Raw genomic sequence first — 22,900 nt, 5'->3', positions numbered from 1 at the left:
CGGAGGTAGTTGAGATGGTAGTCTAAGAATTTGTTTTGCTAAAATGTGTTTTAATTGTGCATTATGGTGCAGTGTTCTTGAATATTTGTATACATTGTTACATTTTTTTAATTCTAAAAGTATTATTTAAAAGACGCTATTAATAAATCAGACTGTATTAGCCATTAAATGTGCATTGTTTTTTTCCTCACTGTACTTCAATGTGAAATGACCCTCTGTTTTATTATTTGCAAACTTTAAAAGTGGGGCTATTTTTAACATTGGTGCCTTTCAAATGCCACATCTTTTCCTCCTCCAGAGAACCTCATTACAAGAGTGACAAAGTTAGGAATGCCATCTCTTTGAAACCACAATGTAAACTTATATATAGGTGACATCTGGACCATCTTAGACCAAGGAGAGACAGCGGATATCATCCTGCTCGACCTCTCTGCGGCATTCAAATAAGCGTCCCACAGCATACTCATCAGAAAACTCCACGCGCTCAGCATCCAAGGTCCTGCACTGAAATGGATCTGCTCCTTCCTCATGGGAAGAACCTAAAAAGTCAGATTGCCACCCTTCACATCAGAGAATCTAATCTGCGGAGGCCCTCAGAGATTGTCCCTCAGCCCTTCCTTTTTAAACGTGTACATGACACCTCTGGCCAACATCAACCAAGGTATCAACATCATCCAACTCATCCTCTCCCTTATGGACAACAGTAACACCACCAGCACCAACTTCACCAACTGCATGACCATGATAACAGAATGGATGAGAACCAACTGCCTGAAACATAACTCTAACAAGACAAAAGTACCAGTCTTCGGAAGCAGGACCTTCCAGAGGGACCCCACCTGATGGCCAACCGAGATAGGATCAACACAAACTGACTACGCCAGAAGCCTGGGGATCACACTGGACAACAAGTTCAACATGACAGCACAGGCAATGCAAGGAGCACAGTCTTTGTCCACATTCTTAGCATGCTCTTAAAGATCTTCAAATGACTGCCACAGAACCCCAGACAAACCATCCCACAAGCACCCATCACTAGTAGACCCGACTACAAATCTACATCCGAATCTCCAAGCAGCTCGCACAGAGTCTCCAGACCTTCCAGAACGCCGTCGCCACAGGACTCATCCTCAACCTCCCACACGGCACCCACATCTCATCTCAGAATGCTCCACTGCCTCCGCATTCACAAAAGCAGCCAGTTCAAACTCCTCATGCACACATACAAAGCCTTAACAACATCAGATCCACACACCTGAAGAGTCAAATACACCTTTACCAGCAAGCCAGAAACCTATGCTCACTCTCACTCAACCCCCGCACTGCAGGAAGGTGCACGTTGTTCTACATCGCACCTAAAACTTGGAACAAACTCCTTTAGCACATCAGAGCCTCCTCCTTACTTCTTGAGTTCTGCAAGAAATTGAAGACCTGGCATTTTGAATAACCTTATGGTAACCTCTTGCCTTACTCCTGCTCTGGTACCTCATACAGGATGAGTGCACTCTACAAATCAACTTAACATAAAACAACACAACAAAACATACCAAGCAATGTGCAGTGGTTTGTACAAAGTTGTTTTCTAGGATCACATTAATATCCATTGTCATTTCACTGCACTTGAACAAACGGCAAAACCTGTGAAAAGAAAACTGATCCAAAGACCCCGTTATTTTCTATTATCTTTCAGAATTGTCCCTGGGTCTGGGGTGCTGCAGCACCTGCGCAGCCCTGGTTCCAATGCCCTTGAAATATTTATAACTTTCATGTCTATGTGAGGACGGCAAAAGAAAGTGAACAGGAAATCAGACCGTTGTTGAACCCTAGAGGAGGCGGGATGTGATTCAGACATTCCCGCCCCAAAATGCACCAGAAAATAAAAGCCACATATCATGTTGTCAAGGTTTCCTTTCTCTTTATTTGTCTTGTTCCAGCCACAACCTCAACATTGTAATTGGTCGATATCACTACACGCCTTCCAAATAAAGTTGTTAAGACGTGATAGCGTTTGAGCAGAATACCCGTACACTGAGATTTAGCAACAGTCCCGGTAACAGGCGTTCACTTCCGGGCATTGTACCAATGCCGGAGACCGTATAAAAACGTACAAATATGTGCCGACTGTGGGTGAAGTGCCTGTCGGGGGGAATTGGAGAAAATCTGTCCATGACGAACGAACCGCTGCTCTGGATGAGTTTATGCCCTCACGAGGGCCTGGAACTCTGAGGAGGGAAAAAGACAAGACGGAACTGTTAACATGGGTGGTCGGGAAGAGAGGAGGGAGATAAGGTAAGGAGGGTGGGAATATCTTAATGATTATATGCATAATGCCAATGCACAGTCATGTGAAAAAATCAAGGTACTATAATGAAGAAAAGGCTAATAATATGTTGTTCAGTACGAGGGTAAAAGGGTCCAGAGTCCTCTTCCTGTCAATTCAAATTCCTTCAGCATTAGGCGGGTGTTCACTCCAACGGGGTTTGGAGCCTAGGTACCCCAATTTGTAAACATTCAGCATAAGGTAGGAGTGTTTCCCATGAAATAATGAGTCACGGTCGTACCAGTTTTTGGGTAACTTCCATTTTTTTATTAGAAGGTAGATGGTTTAGTATGCAACGTGGTGAAAGAACAGCCAACACGTGTTTCACCCCTTTGGGCTGATAAGCCTTGGGCTTTCTCAAGGCTTTGAAACAAACAAATTAGTCTTTTCACATCCTCAGTCAGTATTAAGTTATATTTCTGTAAGCATCTTATTGTTCGAGTTAAATTCCCCCTCCGAATGTCGTCGCTGAATGGAAGTTACCCACAAACTGATACAACCGTGACTCATTATTTCATGGGAAACACTCCTACCTTATCGTAAAATGTATGTTGTTTTCTGAGACTTGAATAGTGTATTTGCGTTATACCCCACATTTATATTTAGGCATAGTAGTATGTACTTAACCTGCTAATTTTATGTTACTGAACAACTCAATAAAATCTATAAAAACCAAAAAGGAATGGCTAAAACTGGGAGAAGGAGATACACTTCTAAAGGAATGTTGCTTGTTATTGAAAGCCTATGAAAGTGCATACCTCGAAATATTGAGCACAGGAATACTGTGGCATCATAATATCGTAGACAAACTATTGGAATGTAAGTACATGTAGAGGAACTATCAGTTTACTATTCTTAACTCTACATACTTTGAATCTACGTAGTTTGAAGATATGTAAATATACATATACGTATATGAAAGCACATATATATGGGGAGTTAGGTATAGTAGAAAATCTATACATACTTATCTTGTGATATTTTTTCCCTCGATAGTCTGTTTACAATAGTAAGGTCCCCAAATATTCCTTTCCCAATTTTGAGGAGGAACACTGCAATTTAACATAAACATTAAACCCAAGTGTATAGAGATCTGTCTGTTTGTATGTGCCTCCCTTATCAATAGTCGCGCTTCGATTGTGTATGTCTGCCTGTCGTCACAAGTCATCTTTCTATGTGGCCCACCATATATGGTGACATGTTTGGGATCGGCAAGTTAGAAGTCATCATGGGTCAAGTCAAGGCAAAGTCGATTATGCTTCTGGCATGAGCATTATGTGCCAACATTGGCCATTGTCTGGCAGGATATCCTTAAAAAAACTCTTAGGGGCAGAGAGGAGGAGGAAAAAGATTGCAAACAAGAGTATTTTACCATCAACTCCGATCTTGCCATCACCATCAGAATCACCGGCGCAAAGGAAAGCCTTGGTCTCAGCATCGCTCAGAACTCGGGCGGAGGAGCAGAAGTTCTTCAGGAAGCACCTGGGAGCAAGAATTAACACAGTCACCGAACAGAAATAGTAATTCATAGAGCGCATTATACATAGGCATTTGCGTCTATGTGCTAGAGAGGCATATGTGTATTTTACCCTCTTTAATAAGTCCCCTGGTTGGCTTAAGGTGAATGATTCAGTGAACTATTGCATATGTGTTTCTGTAATTGAACTCAGATGGGTTCCTTCGATCAGTTGTAGTAGGAGACAGGATCGATTCTGTGATTCGCGTATTATAGAGAGATAGGTGCATTAGGGTCGCCAAACTAGTGAGCTTTGTTACCAGGGATGAAACCTGTGACACGCAGATACATCTCTTAAGCAGGTGGAATCAAAGGGCGTCTATTCTATCTTTAGAGATGGAAAACCTCCTCTACAAGCAAAATCTCGGTATTCCTAACTTATGTTTTTTGTTCTTCTCGTTTAATCTCTTGTTTTGTTTGGCACTTGGGTGGCCCTTAAAGGGATTTTGAGAGTTTTATCAATCAGAAGATGTGATGTTGGATTACTCCGTCCTAACACTTCCCCAACTTCAGTGTAAGTGAACTGGCAAAATTATCCTCACACTTTCTCCTGCAAAATCTCACTCTCAGTTCTTCCAACACGTTGGCTTGTGTGGGCCACTGACCTGCGCATCACACAGATCTCTGCAACAGATGCACGAATACAAAGAGCTATCTGTTCAGATTCAAAACGACCTTGGAGCAATTGGGACACTTTTAATACCAGAAATAGCCAAAAATACCAACATTTTAGAGCTGGAATTCAGCTTGCTTAAACTATAAACGTGCTTAAAATATCATTACCAGTGAGGAACGCCTGTTTAACATTCTTAAACTAGGTAATGCCCTGTGCTTTTTTAATTTGAAATTCTATCTCAGCCCCTTCTTCCACTCCCTTGGATTCAGATTGGGAGTTGTAAAAATGTGATTGGCACAGCATTAATCTCTCCTGCCGTCTTTTCCCTCATCCTCCCCCTTCACACTTCCCCCTCCCCCCCTCTCTATTTGTCTCACCTTTCTTTCCTCTCCCAAGTTGTTGCTTAATTTTTGAGAGAATGTGTATTAGTTTTCATTCTCTGTAACATTGTGTAGCCTAATGTAAAGTGCTCTGATACCTACGGGTAGCCAGCACTATATATAACTCATAAATAATGTTCCTCTGAACTTCTGTTGGACCTTTGACGATGCCCCATGGGCCTCATAACTGCTTGTACTCACCTCGATGCACGAGCAATCTTGGCCGATGCCCGGTGGAGCTGTCACATGCAGCTAAAGAGGAGTCTGGCCCTGGTTTCATCCCCTTGGCCGTCACCTACACAGCCGGACATCTGACATTGTTTTCCTCGTTTTTCCCGTTGTGTATTTCCTCCCTCCCCCTCCTCCTCCCCCTGTGACTCTTTGATTTAAGTGATGTAGCTTTGTAACCTGTAACTCGCTGTAACTCATATAAAGCGCTCTGATACCTCCGGCTCTAGCCAGCACTATATAAACTTTTCAAATTGTATTTTGCTCCTTGTCAAAAAAGGCTGAAGGGGTCAGGCTGTCACCTTTCTTAACTATTGCCTTCTAAATATTTTAAGTAAGACATTTACTCCCAAAAGTTGAAGCTTGAAAGCAATTGGACATCCCAAAAAATGGCATGACTTCCATGTTTAGATCTGGTGTTAGGCTAGATTTTGTGATTTTACTAAGATTGCATATCTTGTATACTTTTAGTGGCTTTCAGCCAGACCTCTTCTTCAATTCTGTCACCCACCTTGGTGTAATGTGTCAGCCCATGGCTAACTTCACTATGAGTGATGACATTCTGTCTTTTCACACGCAGCACAGCCACACGCAAAGTAGTTGCCAGGGATTACTATGACAATGTGTGCTTGTTGAAATCAAAAAAATCTTTTTGCTTTTAGCCAAAGTAGTTTTTAGATTGACGAGGTCCAAACAGGTCCCCATAACAATAAATGTTAGCAAAGACCATTGCAAAACAAAACAAGCTTTTACAAAGTCAAAATGCTGGCAGTGCAGGCCAGACCTTATGGCTTTGCCAGTACTTGTTTTAGATATTGAAAGTCATGACATTTTGTCAAAACTATCATTTAAATGCTAGAGAAAGCCCTATCATCGCTGTTCACCCTCCCACCCACTGCTTCATTTAAAAAATAATAAGTGCCGGTGCCCAAACACTTTATCTAAAACCTGCAGCCAACACTGTCAAATGTTGGAGTTGTCGACTACCAAGGCTGTCTAGAATTTATTCCACCTCATGTCTGTTGTTATTCATCACCGTATACTCCCTGTCCCTCTATCCTACTCTTGCAGGTTCATTTTCATCCCTGTGATCCCCCTATATCACTGTTAATCAGCCATTCTCTTCCTCTTTTTTTCCCCCTTTTCAGCCTCGAATTCTTGTTTGTGGCCAAAAACCTTATGAAAAAAAATAAAATTTCGACCACCAAAGAAGAGTGCCTGTAGACCCTGGAAACAGCAGCTCAAATTAAGCTGTGCTTAACCTCTTTCATCTAGTTCATCTCCATAGACCAGTTCTACCCCCAAATACATGTCAGACTATTGGTCTAATCTAAACCTTTGACAACAAGCAATCCTATCCAGTGAAATATCTTTAACCCCTTCTGTGCCCATGACGAGCTGGACTCGTCATGGGCCGCGGTTGCGCTGTGCCCATGACAAGTCCAGCTCGTCATGAACCCCGCCCGCTAATGGAACGCCCGGCACAGGGCGGGGAAAGGGTGTGGCACACAAGGGGTTAAAGTGTCGAAGACCCCATCAGGACAACTTGGTATTCGTGCAGAATTGAACCAAGAAAATCGCACAAGTGAAGGTGTCTTCTGTGCCTATTTTCATTGTTTAATACACTGCCTGTGCTGTCTGGTGGTTGTGCCTGATACCTCTGGCCCCACCAGGAAATATAAACATCATAACAAAATGGGAGACAGATCTTAACTCACTTGAGTTCATCCTCCTCAACGTATCCACTCTTGTCCTGGTCGAGGATTTCAAAGACCTGCTTGATCTGTTCAGGGGACTTGCCGCACAAGCCAACCTTGTTGAAGAAGGTTTTGTAGTTAAAGGACTCAGCAGCTTCAAAAAACAGAGAAAGCCTTGTTACTGTCAGCCTTTTCTTCACATTTCCACATCCCCATCACTGCTCCTACACACCGGCAGAATCCAGGACCAGGGAGACAGAGGGATTGGTCTCAAAGTATTTGATTTTACATTAGACCTTTTTTTGTATATCATTCATGCAAAAATGATCCAATATAAGGAAGGCCGAAATCTGAACATGCTACTGACTATTTTTGTAGCAATTACAATACTTACTATGTTTTTGTAGTATTTGATAACTGAAGATAAATTGGACCTGTCTCAAAATGAAAACTAGCCCAACTTCATCAAAGGTAACTGTCTATTTCCATGCCGTTTTGTAAGTAGCACTGTACTTGACGAAACATATATATTTGATGGCAAAACAAATCTATAAGTACGAACATGCAAGGTAGTGTTAGCTAAAAAGCCAGGGCCAGATGAAGGTGCTGTTGATGACATGGGTTGGATGGATGACAGTCAAAACTTGTTTTTCATGGTAAACAACGTTTACCGCGAAACTTTGTCCCCGCAGGGAATCATAACGCGGTCATTACAAAGACCGTGTTGTGATTCCGCATACCATTACTCCGCAAGTCGGAACAACGACTTGAGGAGGGGGTGGAAGGTGTTGGATTTAAAATCCAACACCTTCCCCAGTGTCCGCACAGACTGGAGTTGGAATAGTAAATTATACTATTCCAACATCCAGTGCCCCCCTCTGCAGGTTGCTGTTCCGACTTGCGGAATAATGGTATGCAGAATCAGAAACGCAGTCGTTGTAACGACCGCGTTGTGAATCCCTGCGGGGAAAACGAATGCGGGATGACGAGATAGATTTGTTTTTATTGATGCAAAATGGCCTGCCTCCTGGTTAGACGTGAATAGCTCTCACAGGGTCTGATTACGTGTTGCACTGTACAGGAGGCATGGGAATACTGGGTACAGAATTGATGTTTCCGACCAGTGCTCCCACTCTGGTACAGTGCAATTACATGTTTTCAGACCTAAAATGTTCTAGGATTATGGGGCTATTATTGCCTGCATCTTCCATATTCCTGGTCTGTTCCCACACATACATTCCACTGCTTTCAGATGGTTGAACTGGGAAGCAGAAACTCAAGTGAATATACTGACTGCACCCAATGAACTTGTACCTATGCATGGATACTATCCTGCACAACTAGTAAACAGGACTTTTGATTTTCTTTGCTTTGTGGTACTTATTTCCTTACTTTTATAATGAGAAATCCCAAACAACACAAACACTAGAATGCAAAGAATAATCAGGACCAGTTGAACTGCCCACACATGACATTTGACAATCTAGTATCTCTGTTGATTCCCAAAATGACACTAGAAAAGTTATACAACTACAAGTGGCCCCCTGGCATGAGTAGCAACTTTAGTAACCCCTGATTTTCTGGTAATGGTAGGATTTGTAGTATCACACTTATAATGGGACAATGAAATGACAGTCCTAGAATGCTTAGTCCCGATAGTATGTAAGGCAAGGACAGTCAAAATATGGCACGCATCTCTGCTAGGTATTTAGTTTGGTCAATAGCAAATTATTTCAGTTCAATCAGATGCAAAACATGGGTTTAATGACATTGGACTAACAATGTCAAGCTGTAAATCATTAAGAAATTCTGCTAGTTGAGTAAAAATACCAGCTGAAACCAACAGATGCCATAAATTGATTTCAGGTTGCAACTGTCCAAAAGCCCAATTCTAGGTGAATTCACTGCAGGAACCTTACCCTATTTTTTCCCTGCTGGTGATGTCCTCAAGATGAATTCTCTGTTTTTTCCAATAAACACAGAACAAGCCTCAGCCTCTTGTCCCCTCCCCAAAGATGACGAAGATTCACACCTGCCCCATCGGCAGTCCCCTTCCTTCTCCAGGGTCTTACTTGCCTGGTTGGAAGCCCCTCCATCCAATTTCCCCTCTCCCATTTTCAGTTTTTTTCTGAGGAAGCGGTGAATATAATGTTTGTATGGTTGGGCATTATTTGTGTTTTGATCCCAGGTCGCAGACGTCCTCATTTCTGCCAATTGAAAATCAGCTTTCCAGCGATACTCAATGTCAGGCAACTTGTCACTGTCCTTTCCTTGCACTGATTATTTTTCAGTGAAAATAGTTCAGAGGAGAATGGAGGGATGGGGAATGTTGGTGATAAAGTCACTGCATACCAAATCCTAATTATGCTATCACATGGGTGCAATGACCGCCATTTGGAAGTGGTACAATGTGCTTGTTAAATCAGTTTTCCCCTCTGGAAAACTTAAAATGTATCATTCAAAATGCAAAACACTCAAGGTAACAGAGGGAAAAATCTTATTGTATTTTATGAAATGCATGTATTTTGAATTTATCAAAAAATGCTTACCCCACTTGCGTACCCTATTTTCTCTAGTCACTTTTTGTGTGTGCTAATGACAAAGAACCGAACTTGAAAAAATTGACGGTTTCCAGCATTACCTTTTACACTGCACAGTGCAGCTTCGATGTCTTTGGCGGACAGAATATCGGTGATAGACATGGCTGAGCTGAAAGATAGAAAAAAACACCAACACACTCTTAAAAAAACGTCCTTGCACTGTCCTCTGGCAGGCTCTGCGATGACTCCTTAAGATGTCTGTGTGGTAGTAACAAGAGTAAGCAGGGCCCAGTGCACGGTGCCAAAGACTTGATGTGATGGGGCAGAGTCACTGAGCAGGTGCCGGTCCTAATAAATGCAGCAGGATATACAGGCGACTTGAAGAAGGTCAGAGCCCCGTGGGACAGCCTCCACCACCGGAGATTACTGGACAAGGTAATGAATATTCGTGGAAGGGCCTGGGATATCACTCGGTTTTCATCCACAGTTACAAGCCCGTGGACAAGTGTTAGAGCAAAGATTAAGGCACATTCTTCCCTTGTTTTATTTTTAGTTCATGTGTCGAGCTACAAGTGCATATTTTATATTGGAAGGTATGCACTGGTTTTATAATATAATTTACTTGAAATTCATTAAAAGTATGCTTTAAAATGTAACTTAAGTTTCTTGCACAGGGAAACATTTTGTGCTCAAGGTGTATCATGCATGTTTTACTTTCCTAATACATGTGTGCTATGCATTCCCTACATACAATTTATTTTAATCATGCTATTCAAGCTCGATACAGAAAAGCATCAACTGAACTGCGTATATTTATTCACAGACCGCATGTAACAAATGAAATGTTTCTCGTGTATTTAAAGTTTAAAAAGTTTTGATATTGTTTAATGGATGCTCTTTGTAATCAGTACTGTGCTTTATTACAAATTAGAAATAAAATTCAACAGCAGACTAACCGTTTCCTATGTTGTTTAGCTGAATAATTGTTGGATCTAATGTTTGCATCATAAATATTTAGAAGTATATTTGTGGATTGTATGTATTAGCATATGTATTAGCATACACACAACATGTTGCATATGAAGTCGATAGTGTTCTTTATATTCATGTTGTATAATATATATATATATATATATATATATATATATATATATATATATATATATATATATATATATATATATATATATATATAGAGGCAGAATTATATTTTTTCATAACTTAATACTATTAATTCATGCATAAACTCTTAATATAAAAGGTAGTACAATTTCAAAAACTGTATGTAAACTTACTGGTACATTTTATTTTTTACCAAATACTTCTTGCATTTTAAAGCTTTTACATAGTTGGCTAACACTTTACTGGTTTTATAAACTGATTATTAAATTCAAGGATGTGTCCCATCATTGAACAAACTGAAGATGATGACAGTCTTTTTAAAGATTACTGGCTCCGGTGGATGTATTTTTTTAGGTGCCCTGGGTTGTAAATCTTTATGTTTTAGCATAGTTCAAGTAAGTGCATATTACACATTTACTCTATAGGTAACATAAAAATGTTAGTGTCATCAATCATTTGATATCCTTAGCATAGGAGTGCATATTGTATCCACAACCTAAAACACTGTTTGCTGCACATGGCATCCCTACTTTGTTGCACATCTGAACTTTTGTAGATTGGAAATGTGTGCTGCTGTGTTTGTATGTGTGTGCGTGGGTGATTGTATGTGTATAATAATATCACTACATTGCATATATCTATTTCTACTATATAGTTCTACTGTTTTCCATATGGAGCCATCATATAGCATAATTTAAACTCAGATAGCAAATTCAATGTAAATTCTAATGAATGCTTCAAATAATAATGTGTTGCAGCTCTAAGTGGTAGAACGGCTAGGCCACCTCAGCTCAGAGTGGACGCTGCTCCTTACCTTTGGTATCTTCTGGACTGGACGAAGAGATGATCTGACTGGCAGTGGAGCGGGCGCTGTGTGCCACCCCTGGTTCCGCTGCTCCTTTATATACCTTAGCTCTCAACCATATACAGATCTGATGCCAGCGTCACAGCCTGGGAATGGTGTCAGATGAGCCTGCCTTACTAATCATCTTGCACTATTTTTATCTCAAGAGAATACATATGATATTTGCAAACAGAATTAGATGATCAGATCTAAGTAAGAAAATATTGTAGTATTAGATTTCTTCTACATTAAGTTGAAGTTAATAGTCTAGGCTTAGAAAAAATTGACCCCAATAATTGTAAAAAGATAATATTGAAGGGGGCATTGGAAGCATCTTGGTGGGAAGCACTGGCTAAACATTCTGTGTAGGAGAAAGGCACGTGGAATAGTGTATTAGGTTGTATCAAGCTGACAGAGAATTCTATGACATCACAGGGAATATAGACGCAGACCCGAAGCCACGAAATTCTGAGGCAACTTCATGCAGCTTTATATTGTCGAATTAAATGTATTATATACTTTATTATACAAGAACTCATAAGACCTTGTTGTTTCTTTGGCGTAATTTTTTTCTCTGTAGTGAAATTGCTTTTCTCCTTTTTTCCTCTACAAGGGGACAGTGAATAGTCCTTCAAATGCATTATTTAAAAAAGAAAAAGAAAACAATAGGAAGACAAAATGGACCACCAAATTTAAATCTGAAAGCAGTTCATCGTCCTACTGCCTCTCATCATGTCTCCTGTCACCGGAGCAGTTGAAGTACAGCTGCTTTTACATGTACTGCTGGCTTCCCTACACGTCTTCCCTTCAGTTTTTAAAACAACTTTAAATGGCTGCATTCGCTTAGGGGGCCTGTGGGGGCCGACCTTTAGGTTGTGTGGGGGCAGGTTGTTCTTTTGGCTTTTCCAATTTCTTATAACATCTAATTTCTGCGTGTCCTGGCACTCCACAGAAGGCGCAACAGTGTTTGAATCTGCATGATGTGCCCCGATTGCATTCATTCTTGTTAAACTGCCAGCAGGCCTGTTTTTTGTCTCCCGCACCCCTGTCCCCACGAAAGGACTGGTTGGGAAAGGTTTGATTGGACTTATTCCCTGCTAATGTTGAGTAAAATACTGTGTGCCATACATTAATTTCCCGCTGATCCCATGCCATCCCTGGGTGCACTGCCTTCATCTGCCTGAACTTGGTGTCGTATTGGAGCCATCCTGTCCCTGGGAATTCGGACACCGCCCCATGTATTAAGGATATGTAGCTAATTAATTGAGGAGCTACTGCCGGGCACTTCTCAGCAATAATAGCCGCGTAAATTGCAAAGCCCGTAATCCAATTTTTTATAGACCAATCTACCCATACCTTCCTCTGCCTATAGTCGCCTTCCTTTCCTACATTGCCTTTTCCTGGCACCACCCCGGCATTTATGAGATCAAAAACGTCTATATATTCTCCTTTCAAAATCTTTTCTTTGGTCTCTATCGGCACATGCCATGTGATCCCAGCCGAAGGCGATAACGCCATGGACGCAGATCCATACATTAGAGGGCTGTATGCTAACGATGGTTGCCCAGTCACGCCTGTCCCCAGTGCGCCTGGGAAGGGTCCTGCTGTGGCTCCTGCGCCATTGTTGAGTATTTGTCCTTGTGAGGGCGCTGTTACTACCATTGGGGATTGCCCCATAGCTACTAGCCCTGTCCCCCCCGGATAGGCCATTGCGGGAATCATTGAACCTACGGCGCAATTACTCAGTGCCTGTCCCTGTGACGTTGCCGCTATTACGCCTGGGGATTGCGCTACACCCCCTGAGTGAAACCATACCTGCGCTATTCCACTGCCTGGCTGTGCGACCACTGATGGCGTATTTTGAGGGACCATTTGCTCTTTGGGCGCTCCCACCATTAATGCCGGTATCTTCGCCCCATGTGCCACATTGTTTATATTGTCGTCTCCCCCTTTCGCGGTCCCTACTTGTGCAGCGTTCGATCCCAAACTTGTTGTTTCGACAACTTCTACCTCACCTGAGGATGTGTCTTGAGCGTCATTTGGTCTATTGCGTTTGTCCATTGGCGCATCTTTGAACCTCTCCGGTGTACGCCTCGTCCGCTTGCCTCGCACTGCTTGTTCTTGTGTACCTGTACCGGCCCCTTCTTTCAGAGTCTTTAGCGCCCAATCCACTCCCCTCTCTTTGGTGAACTCCAACAACTCAGTCAATGCCAGGTATTCGTCCTTTGCCGCTTTAGCTCCTTTCCCTTTCTGCGCCCGTCGTGGAGGCATTCTGCACTTAAGAGATAACATTTTTGTTACCATATGTTCTTACTATTCATTCCCCCGTGGGTTGGGTTCTAAGGAATTCCTAACTTCCTTTCTGTTCGCACCCTTTCTTTCACCTTCATGCCTTTATCGCCCTTCGTTGCATCCCTTTATTTGCCCCACCTACTACTGACTAGGTTGTGTTCTGCCAGCTAAGCCTGTAACCTCAAATCGTTAATGCTTATCCTTCGTGCTGAAGCATGTCCAGCCTTCGTTAGCTGCTCTCATCATTACATGGCTCGCCCCTCTGTCTTTGTTCCCTTAGAGGCTGCCTTCCGATAGTTGCTTTCATTTAGCTGCTCTCGAACTCCGCAGCGCGCTACTCTAATCTCCCCTTAATTGCCGCCCCCCCCGGGACCCTTATATACGCTATGCGCAAAGAAGCGGTTTTGCTCTTTTAAACCTTTTGCAGTACTCGCATCGATTCATCGCTCGCTGTCCCCGACTTACGGTGGGCTATAGCTCCCGCTCCTCGCTGAACCTATCTCTATTCGTTCGCTTTCGTTCGCTCTTGCTAGCGCATGCTTGATCTCTTTAATCGGGCATGCTTCCTCCCGGCCCTCTACCTAGCGCCTCCCATTGCTCCAAGACGTGCCCCGCGTGTCCCTTGCTCGCACACGATATCCCAACACTATTCTGCACACTGTGAGGCCCGCTTACCTGCCGATCAGGCTCCGGTCGCCTTTCTCGTTGCCTAAGCCGCCGTCCACTCCGTAACTCCGACGCGACCTCCGCAACTCCGACGCGACCTCCGACCACCTAGCAGGATCGCGGACAAAGAAGGCGAAGATCACGCCCCTTTCACTTTTAAACCCCCTGCCATAAACTAACTGCTTCCTGGGTCAAACTAAGACTCTACTTGCCTGCACACTTCCGGTCACTTTGCTCGTGTCCTTCCCCTTCCGGGTCTCGCGACCCGGAAGGGGTTCCTACGCTTTCTAGGGCCCTTTGATGCCACTAAAGGCGCCACGCCCCTTACATGTGGTGGCGCCCCTCAGTTTTTAAAACAACTTTAAATGGCTGCATTCGCTTACATTTTATCTGCTAAGCAGTATCCGCCTAAAAGATGCAGCGAGGAGGATATTGGTATTTCATTGAAGTACCACTACTCGATAATAGTGCTTCTCTGATGTCATAACTGTGGCACCAGTGCAGTTGTGATGTCAGGACTGTTCTTAGTTATTATTGGCTGAAAGAACACCAGGATATATCACTAGTTCCAGAATCGTGGAACAATATGTCACAATGACTTGTGCAAACTCTATGTGGGTTAGTTAGACCTTCAATTGTGGTCTACACTTGTGAGGACAATACAAAGCAGTGCAATGCCACAGTAAATTAGAAAGTAATGCAATACCACTGTAAATTGCATGGCAGTACATTACAGAATAATGTAATACCACATTAAATTACAAAGGCATGCTGCACTACAGTATAAATACAAGCAATACAATGCCACAGTAAATTACAAGTTGAATACCACAGTGAATTACAAAGCAATGCAACACCACGATAAACTACAAAGTAATGCAATACCACAGTAAATTACAAAGTAATGCAATTCCACAGTACATTGCAAAGTAATGCAATACCACAGTAAAATACAGCACAATACAGTGCTACAGTGTACAAGCAATGCAATACCATAGTAAATTACAAAGCCATGCAGCACTACAGTATAAATACAAGTAATACAATACCACAGTAAATTACAAAGCAATGCAGCGCCACAGTAAACTACAAAGTAATGCAATGCCGCAGTAAATTACAAAGTAATGCAATGCCGCAGTAAAGTACTAAGTAATGCAATACAACAGTAATTTGTAAAGTAATGCATTACCACAATAAATTACAAAGTAATGCAATACCACAGTACATTACAAAAGTAATGCAATACCACAGTAAATTACAATGCAGTGCAATATTGAGGCAGCATTAATATGGCTAATATGTGACTTTGGCTTGAGAAGCAGATATGGAATTCCTTTTTCACCCAAGATGCTTATGGCTTGCAGATTTCTTACCCTCCATATCCTAAAAATGTTAACGAGCCTGCCTTATGGGCGTGGCCTTTCAATTAATTTGTTCAGCAAGATTGATACACGTGTAGACCGCTCAGCTACAAGAAAGGATAAAAATAACATGCTGGTAATGGACAGACAGTGCCCAGCAGGCAGGGGAGAGCAGGCTGGGTGCACAGGGCGCCTGGAGGGTAGAGGTCCTGCCAGACCAGCTGGCAATTGGAGAAACTTACTTCTCAGCATTTCTCACAGAGCTAAGCTTACCCTTTATAAATGTGAACACAGAAATGAGGAAAGTGAGTTCGAAGACACGTGGGAGACTTGTAAGTCTTTATCCTGGTTGCCCTAGAGCCACAAATGTAATATCTATGCCCCCAGCTCTTTTTAAGTTATCTTCATGTTTATATGCCCACATTTGATGTCACTTTCCACCGTTGTCATGAGTTTTCTGTGTACAAAAAGATATTTCACGCAAACGTTGAAACAAAGGCAGGTTGCATATATGTGCCTGCTGGCAAAATGCAGCTGGGGGAAAATCACAAACATTTCCAAGAACACCATGCAAAATTGCACTTGCCATAAAATCCACACTGAAATGAAAGTGACTCCCACAAAAAGGGCTAAGCTGAGAAAGTTCCCATGGTTAGTAGCCATGAGAACAAAGTCTCATTTATCATTGAATTTGAAAACGCTCAAAACGAGTGTTGAATGTGTTCTTTTTTAATGTTTAAGTACTTTCTTTTTCCTTTCCCATGACATACAGACTTAAGAAGCTAGGTTGGAACGAGCGCAACTAACTACCAACATAAACATAAGCCAATAATTAGCACCTGTTCTGTGATTTGCTCCTGTGTGGGTGCAACTCTAATCTGCATTGCCTTTACTCTTTCCTACTCTCATGTGTATTCCAGCTATTGCGCCGCCCACATTTTTCCTCCCACCCACTCACAGTTTGAGCATGTGTGAGTGGCACGCATGCAAGTAAAGATACACAGCTTAAATTGCACATGTATGTCTGATTCTTCATGAATTATTCACAGAAAATGCTTGACCACTTTTCACGTTGTCATATGCGAAATCTTTGCAGCCAAAATGTAAACTGCGCCTAAATCATGAGTAGAGCTCCCGGTTTTATGGTATTTATTTTTTTGCCATTTCCATCTGTATTTATCCATATTTTGCTAATTTCATCCGTATTTATCCATATTTATTTTGGGTTTTGTGGAAAAAGTAAGCTGAAATTAGTATATTTTCACATTTATTTAACAGATAAATATGCACTCATGCTTGAATGTCTGCTAGGTTTCAGTGCTGTGAACAGATGCAGAAATCAAATCAGTGCACTTATATGAAAATATCCAAATTTCAGTATCAACCTTGTGTAACTGCTTTTAAAGCCTCTTCACTAAAATGTGTTTACCCCCTTAGCTGTCAATCCACACATCTATTGAGTTGGCAGTCATGGCAGACAGTATTTGGAATTACTAAAAAAGCAACCCAATTTCCGTTTTTAATACACATTTAAAAATAAATACAGGCAAGAAAATGAATGTTTTCTGTCTGTATTAATCTGTAAAAATCAGTAAAAACGGAAAACAGGGACAGGAACATGAGTAACCTCAACCCTCATTAGTTCACACTCTATGTTTCAGAATCTTGCTCGCCACGTTTGCCTTTAATGGTGCGCACAGCTGTGGGCTCTGAAGGCATAGCGTGAAAAGGGGTAATCCGCGACTGATGGTTATAGGGATGAAATCAGGGACTGCCAATGGGGTCTCATTCCCCTGCAGGTTTTGTATTACACGTGAGGTTTTTTTTGCATATTGCAGGACATAGCTCGTAAAACTCCAAATGGATCCTCTCCATATTGCCCATTTACAAATTAAAATGCATATGATTGATAAATCTGCAATTACAAAAGACTGCTGCTGGTTGCACCGCTGCATAACTCCCTCCTTTTGAGCAACTGTTCTCTATAAAAAAAAATCCTTATTATATAGCTGTATGACTCAGAACATAGTGTACAGTTTCTCCTAGTGATTCCTGTGATTCCTAGTGCATTCCTATTGGTTTCTTACAGGAAGATAAAGACATATTTAAGAAAGGAGTAAATATCTTTGAATTTATTCCTATAGAATAGTCTTACCGGTCTCTTGTAAGTGCTCTTTTATAAAAGGCGTATCAGCTCCCATGAGGGTGATAGCTGGCATGATAGCAACAATTAGGGATTCTCTAGGTGACCTATCATTGTTTCCAATTGGGAATTGGCATACAAACACCCTATGGGTTTCTTATGAGATTTTTGCATTCTCATAAAGTGGCACAGGCTAGTGATAACCTCCCATAAATCTACAACACTAGTTAATATGAACAGAAAAGGTTCTGTGCCATACTCCCGTTAAGACACAGCTCCAAAATCCCTTGGAAGGATTTATGACCCCACAGGCAGGAGCTCAGGTCTCTCGCCAAGGATTTGGGAGGTGCACTGCAAGATGTAGGTGGTGGAGAGAGATCTATAACACGTGCTAAGTGCGGGGCCTTGGGATCCGGTGTCAGTGTTTACATCGGTTCGTGTAAACCTGCTCTGCACAATCCCCCTTCCCGGGAATTAACTTTGTGGTCATAAATAAGATAACGCTTACAAATGCAACAGAATACCCGCCCAAACCTCGGCCCACCGCCCCATTTAGAGACAGGTGGACCAAACTTTTTTTGTAGGCAGGCAGAGCCCCTTTTGGCTCTATCAATGCAATACGTTCTCCAATGGCCCGATGGGGTAGGGGCCGTCAAAAAGAAGGACATTACACTGTCCGCCCTATTTAGGGTGGACGATGTAGTACCTTTTTTTTCCTGTCTAAAACCACCAGAAAAATTCTGGCGTTGAGGGACAAGACAAAAATCAATAATGTTCCCGACTCCCTGAATTCACACTCCCAGGGAGTGGGGAAATAATTTTTTTGTTTTTCTCAAACAAACTATCACTTTGGGCGTTTGTTTTGAAAAACAAAAACCTTTTGAAACATTTGACAGCCAGCTGCCATTGATGATGATACTGTCCATCAGTTTGTTCCCACATGGACAGGGACCACTGTGATGGTGGTTCTCCTTTCAGTGTACAGAGATGTCCTTGGGGTTTGCAGATATCTCTAAATTTGAGGAACGGGATGTTTTTCAGGGCGATGGAGGAAAGGACTCCATTGCCCTGATGGACTTTAATCTGTTGGACCTTAATAGTATCCATAGTATAAAGGACAAAAATATTGATAGGTAATCACATGTAGATTTTGTATACTTAACTCTACATACATGTACGTTCCCAATATACAACATGTATATATGTATGTGTATATATATATGTATATATATATATGTATATATGTGTGTATATATATATATATATATATATATATATATATATATATATATATAAAATTATATATCTTCAAGGTATGTAGATGTGGAGTTAAGAATAGCAAATCTAAAGTTCCCTATGATAACTTACTTTTCGATTTTTTGGTCCTGAATTATTTGGCTATGATATACCCTAGTTTTTATTCAGACTCTCTGTGACCCTTTCTCATTCTGGAAATAGCCAGAGATTTGGTCCCGTAAAGGGTTTGGAGTAAATCTGTTTCCATTTTTGAAAGGGGAACAAAACACCTTCATGCTTTGTGGGAATGTTGGAGAAGGATTTTCTCGACAAAAAAATATTTTTCCAGTGGAAGAAAAAAGAAAAGAAAAACAAATTCAATTGCAAATTTGTGATGGCTTCCCCCAGTGTGGATCTGTAATATGTTTGCCCTTTTATTTGTAGACAAGGCCTTTGGAATACCAGCGAATTATTTCTAGATTGTGTTCCATGTTAAATGTATTTACTCCCTAGCCAGTTGACCCTCAAGTCCAGTTTAGCGTGTCTCTCTTTAAGACAAGCATCTAAATGAAAAAACAGCCTCCAATCTACCCTGATTGTGGGGCCAGAAAAGGATAGCCATTATGTTATATATATGGTATTGTCATTTCATTGATAAGATTCCTTTGAAGCTGGGTGTATTTGGAAGTATCATTTAGTTGCCTATATGTCTCATTTTGTATGCTTCTATGTCCTGTATAACAATATTTCCGCCTTTGTCCGCAGGCTTAATTACCAGTGTTTTATTATTCATTAGATCCTTTAAAGCTTTTCTTTCTCTACAGGTCAGGTTTTCTTTTCGATTAGGATGTGTGACCTTTTCCATTTTATGAATTTTATCCAATTCCTCTGTAATTGCTTCTGAAAAAAGGTCAAATTTGCTGCCAGATGACATAGCTGGACAGAACCAGAATAAGGCATATAAGGAACTAAATGATACTTCCAAACACACCAAGCTTCAAAGGAATCCCATCAATGAAATGACAATACAGCTGAATGTGAAGTTAAAATCTTGGCATCAAGCAAACCTATTGGATCTGGAGGAATTACAATTTCTTTTTTTTTTTTTTTAAGTTCAAAAGAGTTTTATTAAACAAATAAAGGTGTCAATACAGCAGAAAACCAAAAATATAGCAGTAACATGCGCAATGAAGTAAAATATGACTGTAAAAAGAACATGAGGCTAAGAGAAGACAAATGATTGAGGCTATATAACAAAAAGCAGCACTAGATAAAAATGCAGTAAAATGTAACATAATAAATGCAAAGGAGCATAAAGGTCAATCAAGGAGGTTTAGAAACTTCTTGCTGAGAGGGAAGCAAATGAAACGAAGGGGAGGAGCGTTTAGCACACTTATCAAGGTATAGGGTTACAGGAAGCCATAAATCATGCCGTTTTTTGGCCAGATTGAGGGGGTAAATAAAGACAGTATCTAGCCTGTGATTATGACAAACATTGTACCACCATGCTCTAAAAGACACATTAGCAAAATTTTTCCAATTGACCGTAATTTGCTGAAATGCAACAGCTAGTAATAAATCAACAATTTGCACATTGGAATCAATATCAGTCCAGCAAGGGGAGAGGCTTCCTAAAAAGATATTGACAAAGGAGAAAGGAAGCGCAGTGTGAAATATGGCATTAATTTGGGCCCAAACTTGTTTCCAGAAATTATGGGTGGCAGTGCAGGAAAAAAGCATGTGGAAAAGAGTAGCTTTAGGGGTCGAGCACGACCAACAAAGGTCAGGGATTAGGGGAGACCCTTTATTCAACATGTGGGGTGAGAAGAGAAGTCTATTGTAGATGAAGAAGAGGGTTTGCGTGAGGGAAGCCGCTCTGGAAGACTTGCGAAGCTTGATCCACAATTTATCCCATAAAGATGAGGGCCAAGAAATGCCAAACTCAGATTCCCAATGTTCCTCTACTTTGGATTTTGGCCTAGGTGTAAGAGTCACGCAAAATGAGTGATAAATTGAGGATGCTGTGGGCTGGGAGCATAGTAAAGAAAGGAGGTGCGAATAAGGACTGGGAAGATCAGGATGAGTGGGTGAATTAGAAAGTTTGGCAAATGTGGACATAATTGCAGATTTGAGTAGAGTATACTTACGAATGAAGGAGTGGGGAAGATCAAACTGTTGGCTAAGAGCCGAGAAAGATAAGAAATCGGAGCCAGAAAAAAGATGGGATACCCATATCAAACCCTTTTGCCTCCAAGATTTCCAATAAAAGGGTTTATGATTAATGGGAATACTACTATTATACCAAATAGTGGTATTGAGACAGTCAGCTACAGAGGAAGGGGGGTTAGGGGAGGTGGAGAGAAGAAGCTTGGTGGTGAACTTATGAATGGGAGTGGAAATAGCCTGGGGCTTACGAGAAAACGATAGATACTCAGCGAAGGTGAAAGGGGATAAAGCGAGACGTTCAAGAACAAGCCATAGAGGGGAAGACGCATCAGGATCCCTTAACCAAAGAGAAGCTTGTTGCAAAAGAAAAGCTTTGTGATAAGCGGGAAAATCTGGGAAGTTGACCCCGCCCTGTGATTTAGGAAGACATAGGAATTACAATTTCTGACCAATGACTTACCAACAATACCCACAATTTACTTTTACCCAAAATACACAAGTCACTAAACCAGCCACCTGGCAGACCAATTGTCTCCTCATGCAACTGCCTTTATGAGAGGATATCGGAGTATGTTGACCACTTTTTAGCCCCTATCGCACAAAGTTTAAATTCCTATATACGCGATACAGGAGATTTTTAAAGAATTTTGCCTGGAATAAACTGGATTCCAGATAACATCATGGCTACAATAGACGTGGTCTCGCTCTATACGTCAATTCAGCACAGTATGGGTTTGAAGGCATGTGCTTACTTTTTACAACAACGAAACATATCAGAATTGGATCACACAAAAATGCTGTTGACATTGATAGAACTATGTTTAATAAATAGCGTTATTTTCTTCAATCATGACCTGTACCGGCAGCAGTGTGGAACTGCCATGGGCATTTCTTTTTCGCCCAACTACGCGAATATCGTGATGGGGTGGTGGGAAAAAGAGATAAAATTCATTCCACCTTGTACCGTAAGGAAACGTCAACCAACAGCATATTACATGGAAGAAGCTTTCACTCCAAGTCTCTTGTAGAAAGCATCCCTTACGGAGAATTCACAAGAATGAAACGAAACTGCTAAAAAGAAAATGACGCAAGAGAAAAAATAAAAGAAACATTTTTAAGATTGAGATCACAAGGATACAATGAAACTACACTACGCAAGGGCAGACAAAAAATACAAAAGAAAACAAGAACTGAAACTCTGATTACCAAAAAGGAGATAATGTCACCAGAAGATGAACAACAGAAACCCCCAAGATGCATCCTAACATATAACAACAAAAGTGGTTTCATCAGAAAAAATATTCAAAAATATTGGCATCTGATAGCCAATGACCCAGATATTGGTTCCCTACTTGGACCGCAACCTATGATAACATATAGGAAAACAAAATCAATAAAGGATTTAATTGTACAAAGTCACTTTCAACAGGAAACACCATTGAATTGGTTAAACCAACAACAACAGGGATTTATAAAATGTACCACGTGCAAGGCATGTAAAATTGGAGAGAACCGAAAAAAGATACTGGACTTCCAAGGCAAAACAATTGAGATTAAACAAACCATCACCTGCACAACAAAGTTTGTAATATACGTCATCCAATGTAATTGTGGCATGCAATACATAGGAAACACGATATGTATGCTCAAAAAAAGAATCGTACCACGTGCAAGGCATGTAAAATTGGAGAGAACCAAAAAAAGATACTGGACTTCCAAGGCAAAACAATTGAGATTAAACAAACCATCACCTGCACAACAAAGTTTGTAATA

The 22,900-nt window shown here is 41.2% G+C and overlaps 1 protein-coding gene across 1 annotated transcript; it reads right to left on the bottom strand.

Moving 5' to 3' along the window:
* Positions 1–1,893: 1,893 nt before the first annotated feature.
* On the bottom strand, positions 1,894–11,295 carry LOC146796434 (parvalbumin beta-like). Its single transcript, XM_085629013.1, has 5 exons — positions 11,234–11,295; positions 9,399–9,466; positions 6,779–6,911; positions 3,693–3,802; positions 1,894–2,222 (listed from the first exon to the last, which is right to left on the bottom strand). The coding sequence occupies exons 2-5, from the start codon at positions 9,457–9,459 to the stop codon at positions 2,197–2,199; spliced, it is 330 nt and encodes a 109-aa protein (XP_085485139.1). The 5' UTR covers positions 9,460–9,466; positions 11,234–11,295; the 3' UTR covers positions 1,894–2,196.
* Between the last annotated feature and the right edge of the window lie 11,605 nt (positions 11,296–22,900).

Source organism: Triturus cristatus, chromosome 10 (genome assembly GCF_964204655.1).
Source record: "Triturus cristatus chromosome 10, aTriCri1.1, whole genome shotgun sequence".
Classification (NCBI taxonomy): domain Eukaryota; kingdom Metazoa; phylum Chordata; class Amphibia; order Caudata; family Salamandridae; genus Triturus; species Triturus cristatus.
This window is presented reverse-complemented; position numbering and strand designations above follow the sequence as displayed.

Coding starts and splice junctions, on each gene's coding strand:
- LOC146796434 (XM_085629013.1), bottom strand. CDS start 9,459: ATGTCTATCACCGATATTCTGTCCGCCAAAGACATCGAAGCTGCACTG. Junction 3,803..6,778: donor GTTGAGGAGGATGAACTCAA/GTGAGTTAAGAT, acceptor TCTTGCTCCCAG/GTGCTTCCTGAAGAACTTCT. Junction 2,223..3,692: donor TGGCAAGATCGGAGTTGATG/GTAAAATACTCT, acceptor TTCCCTCCTCAG/AGTTCCAGGCCCTCGTGAGG.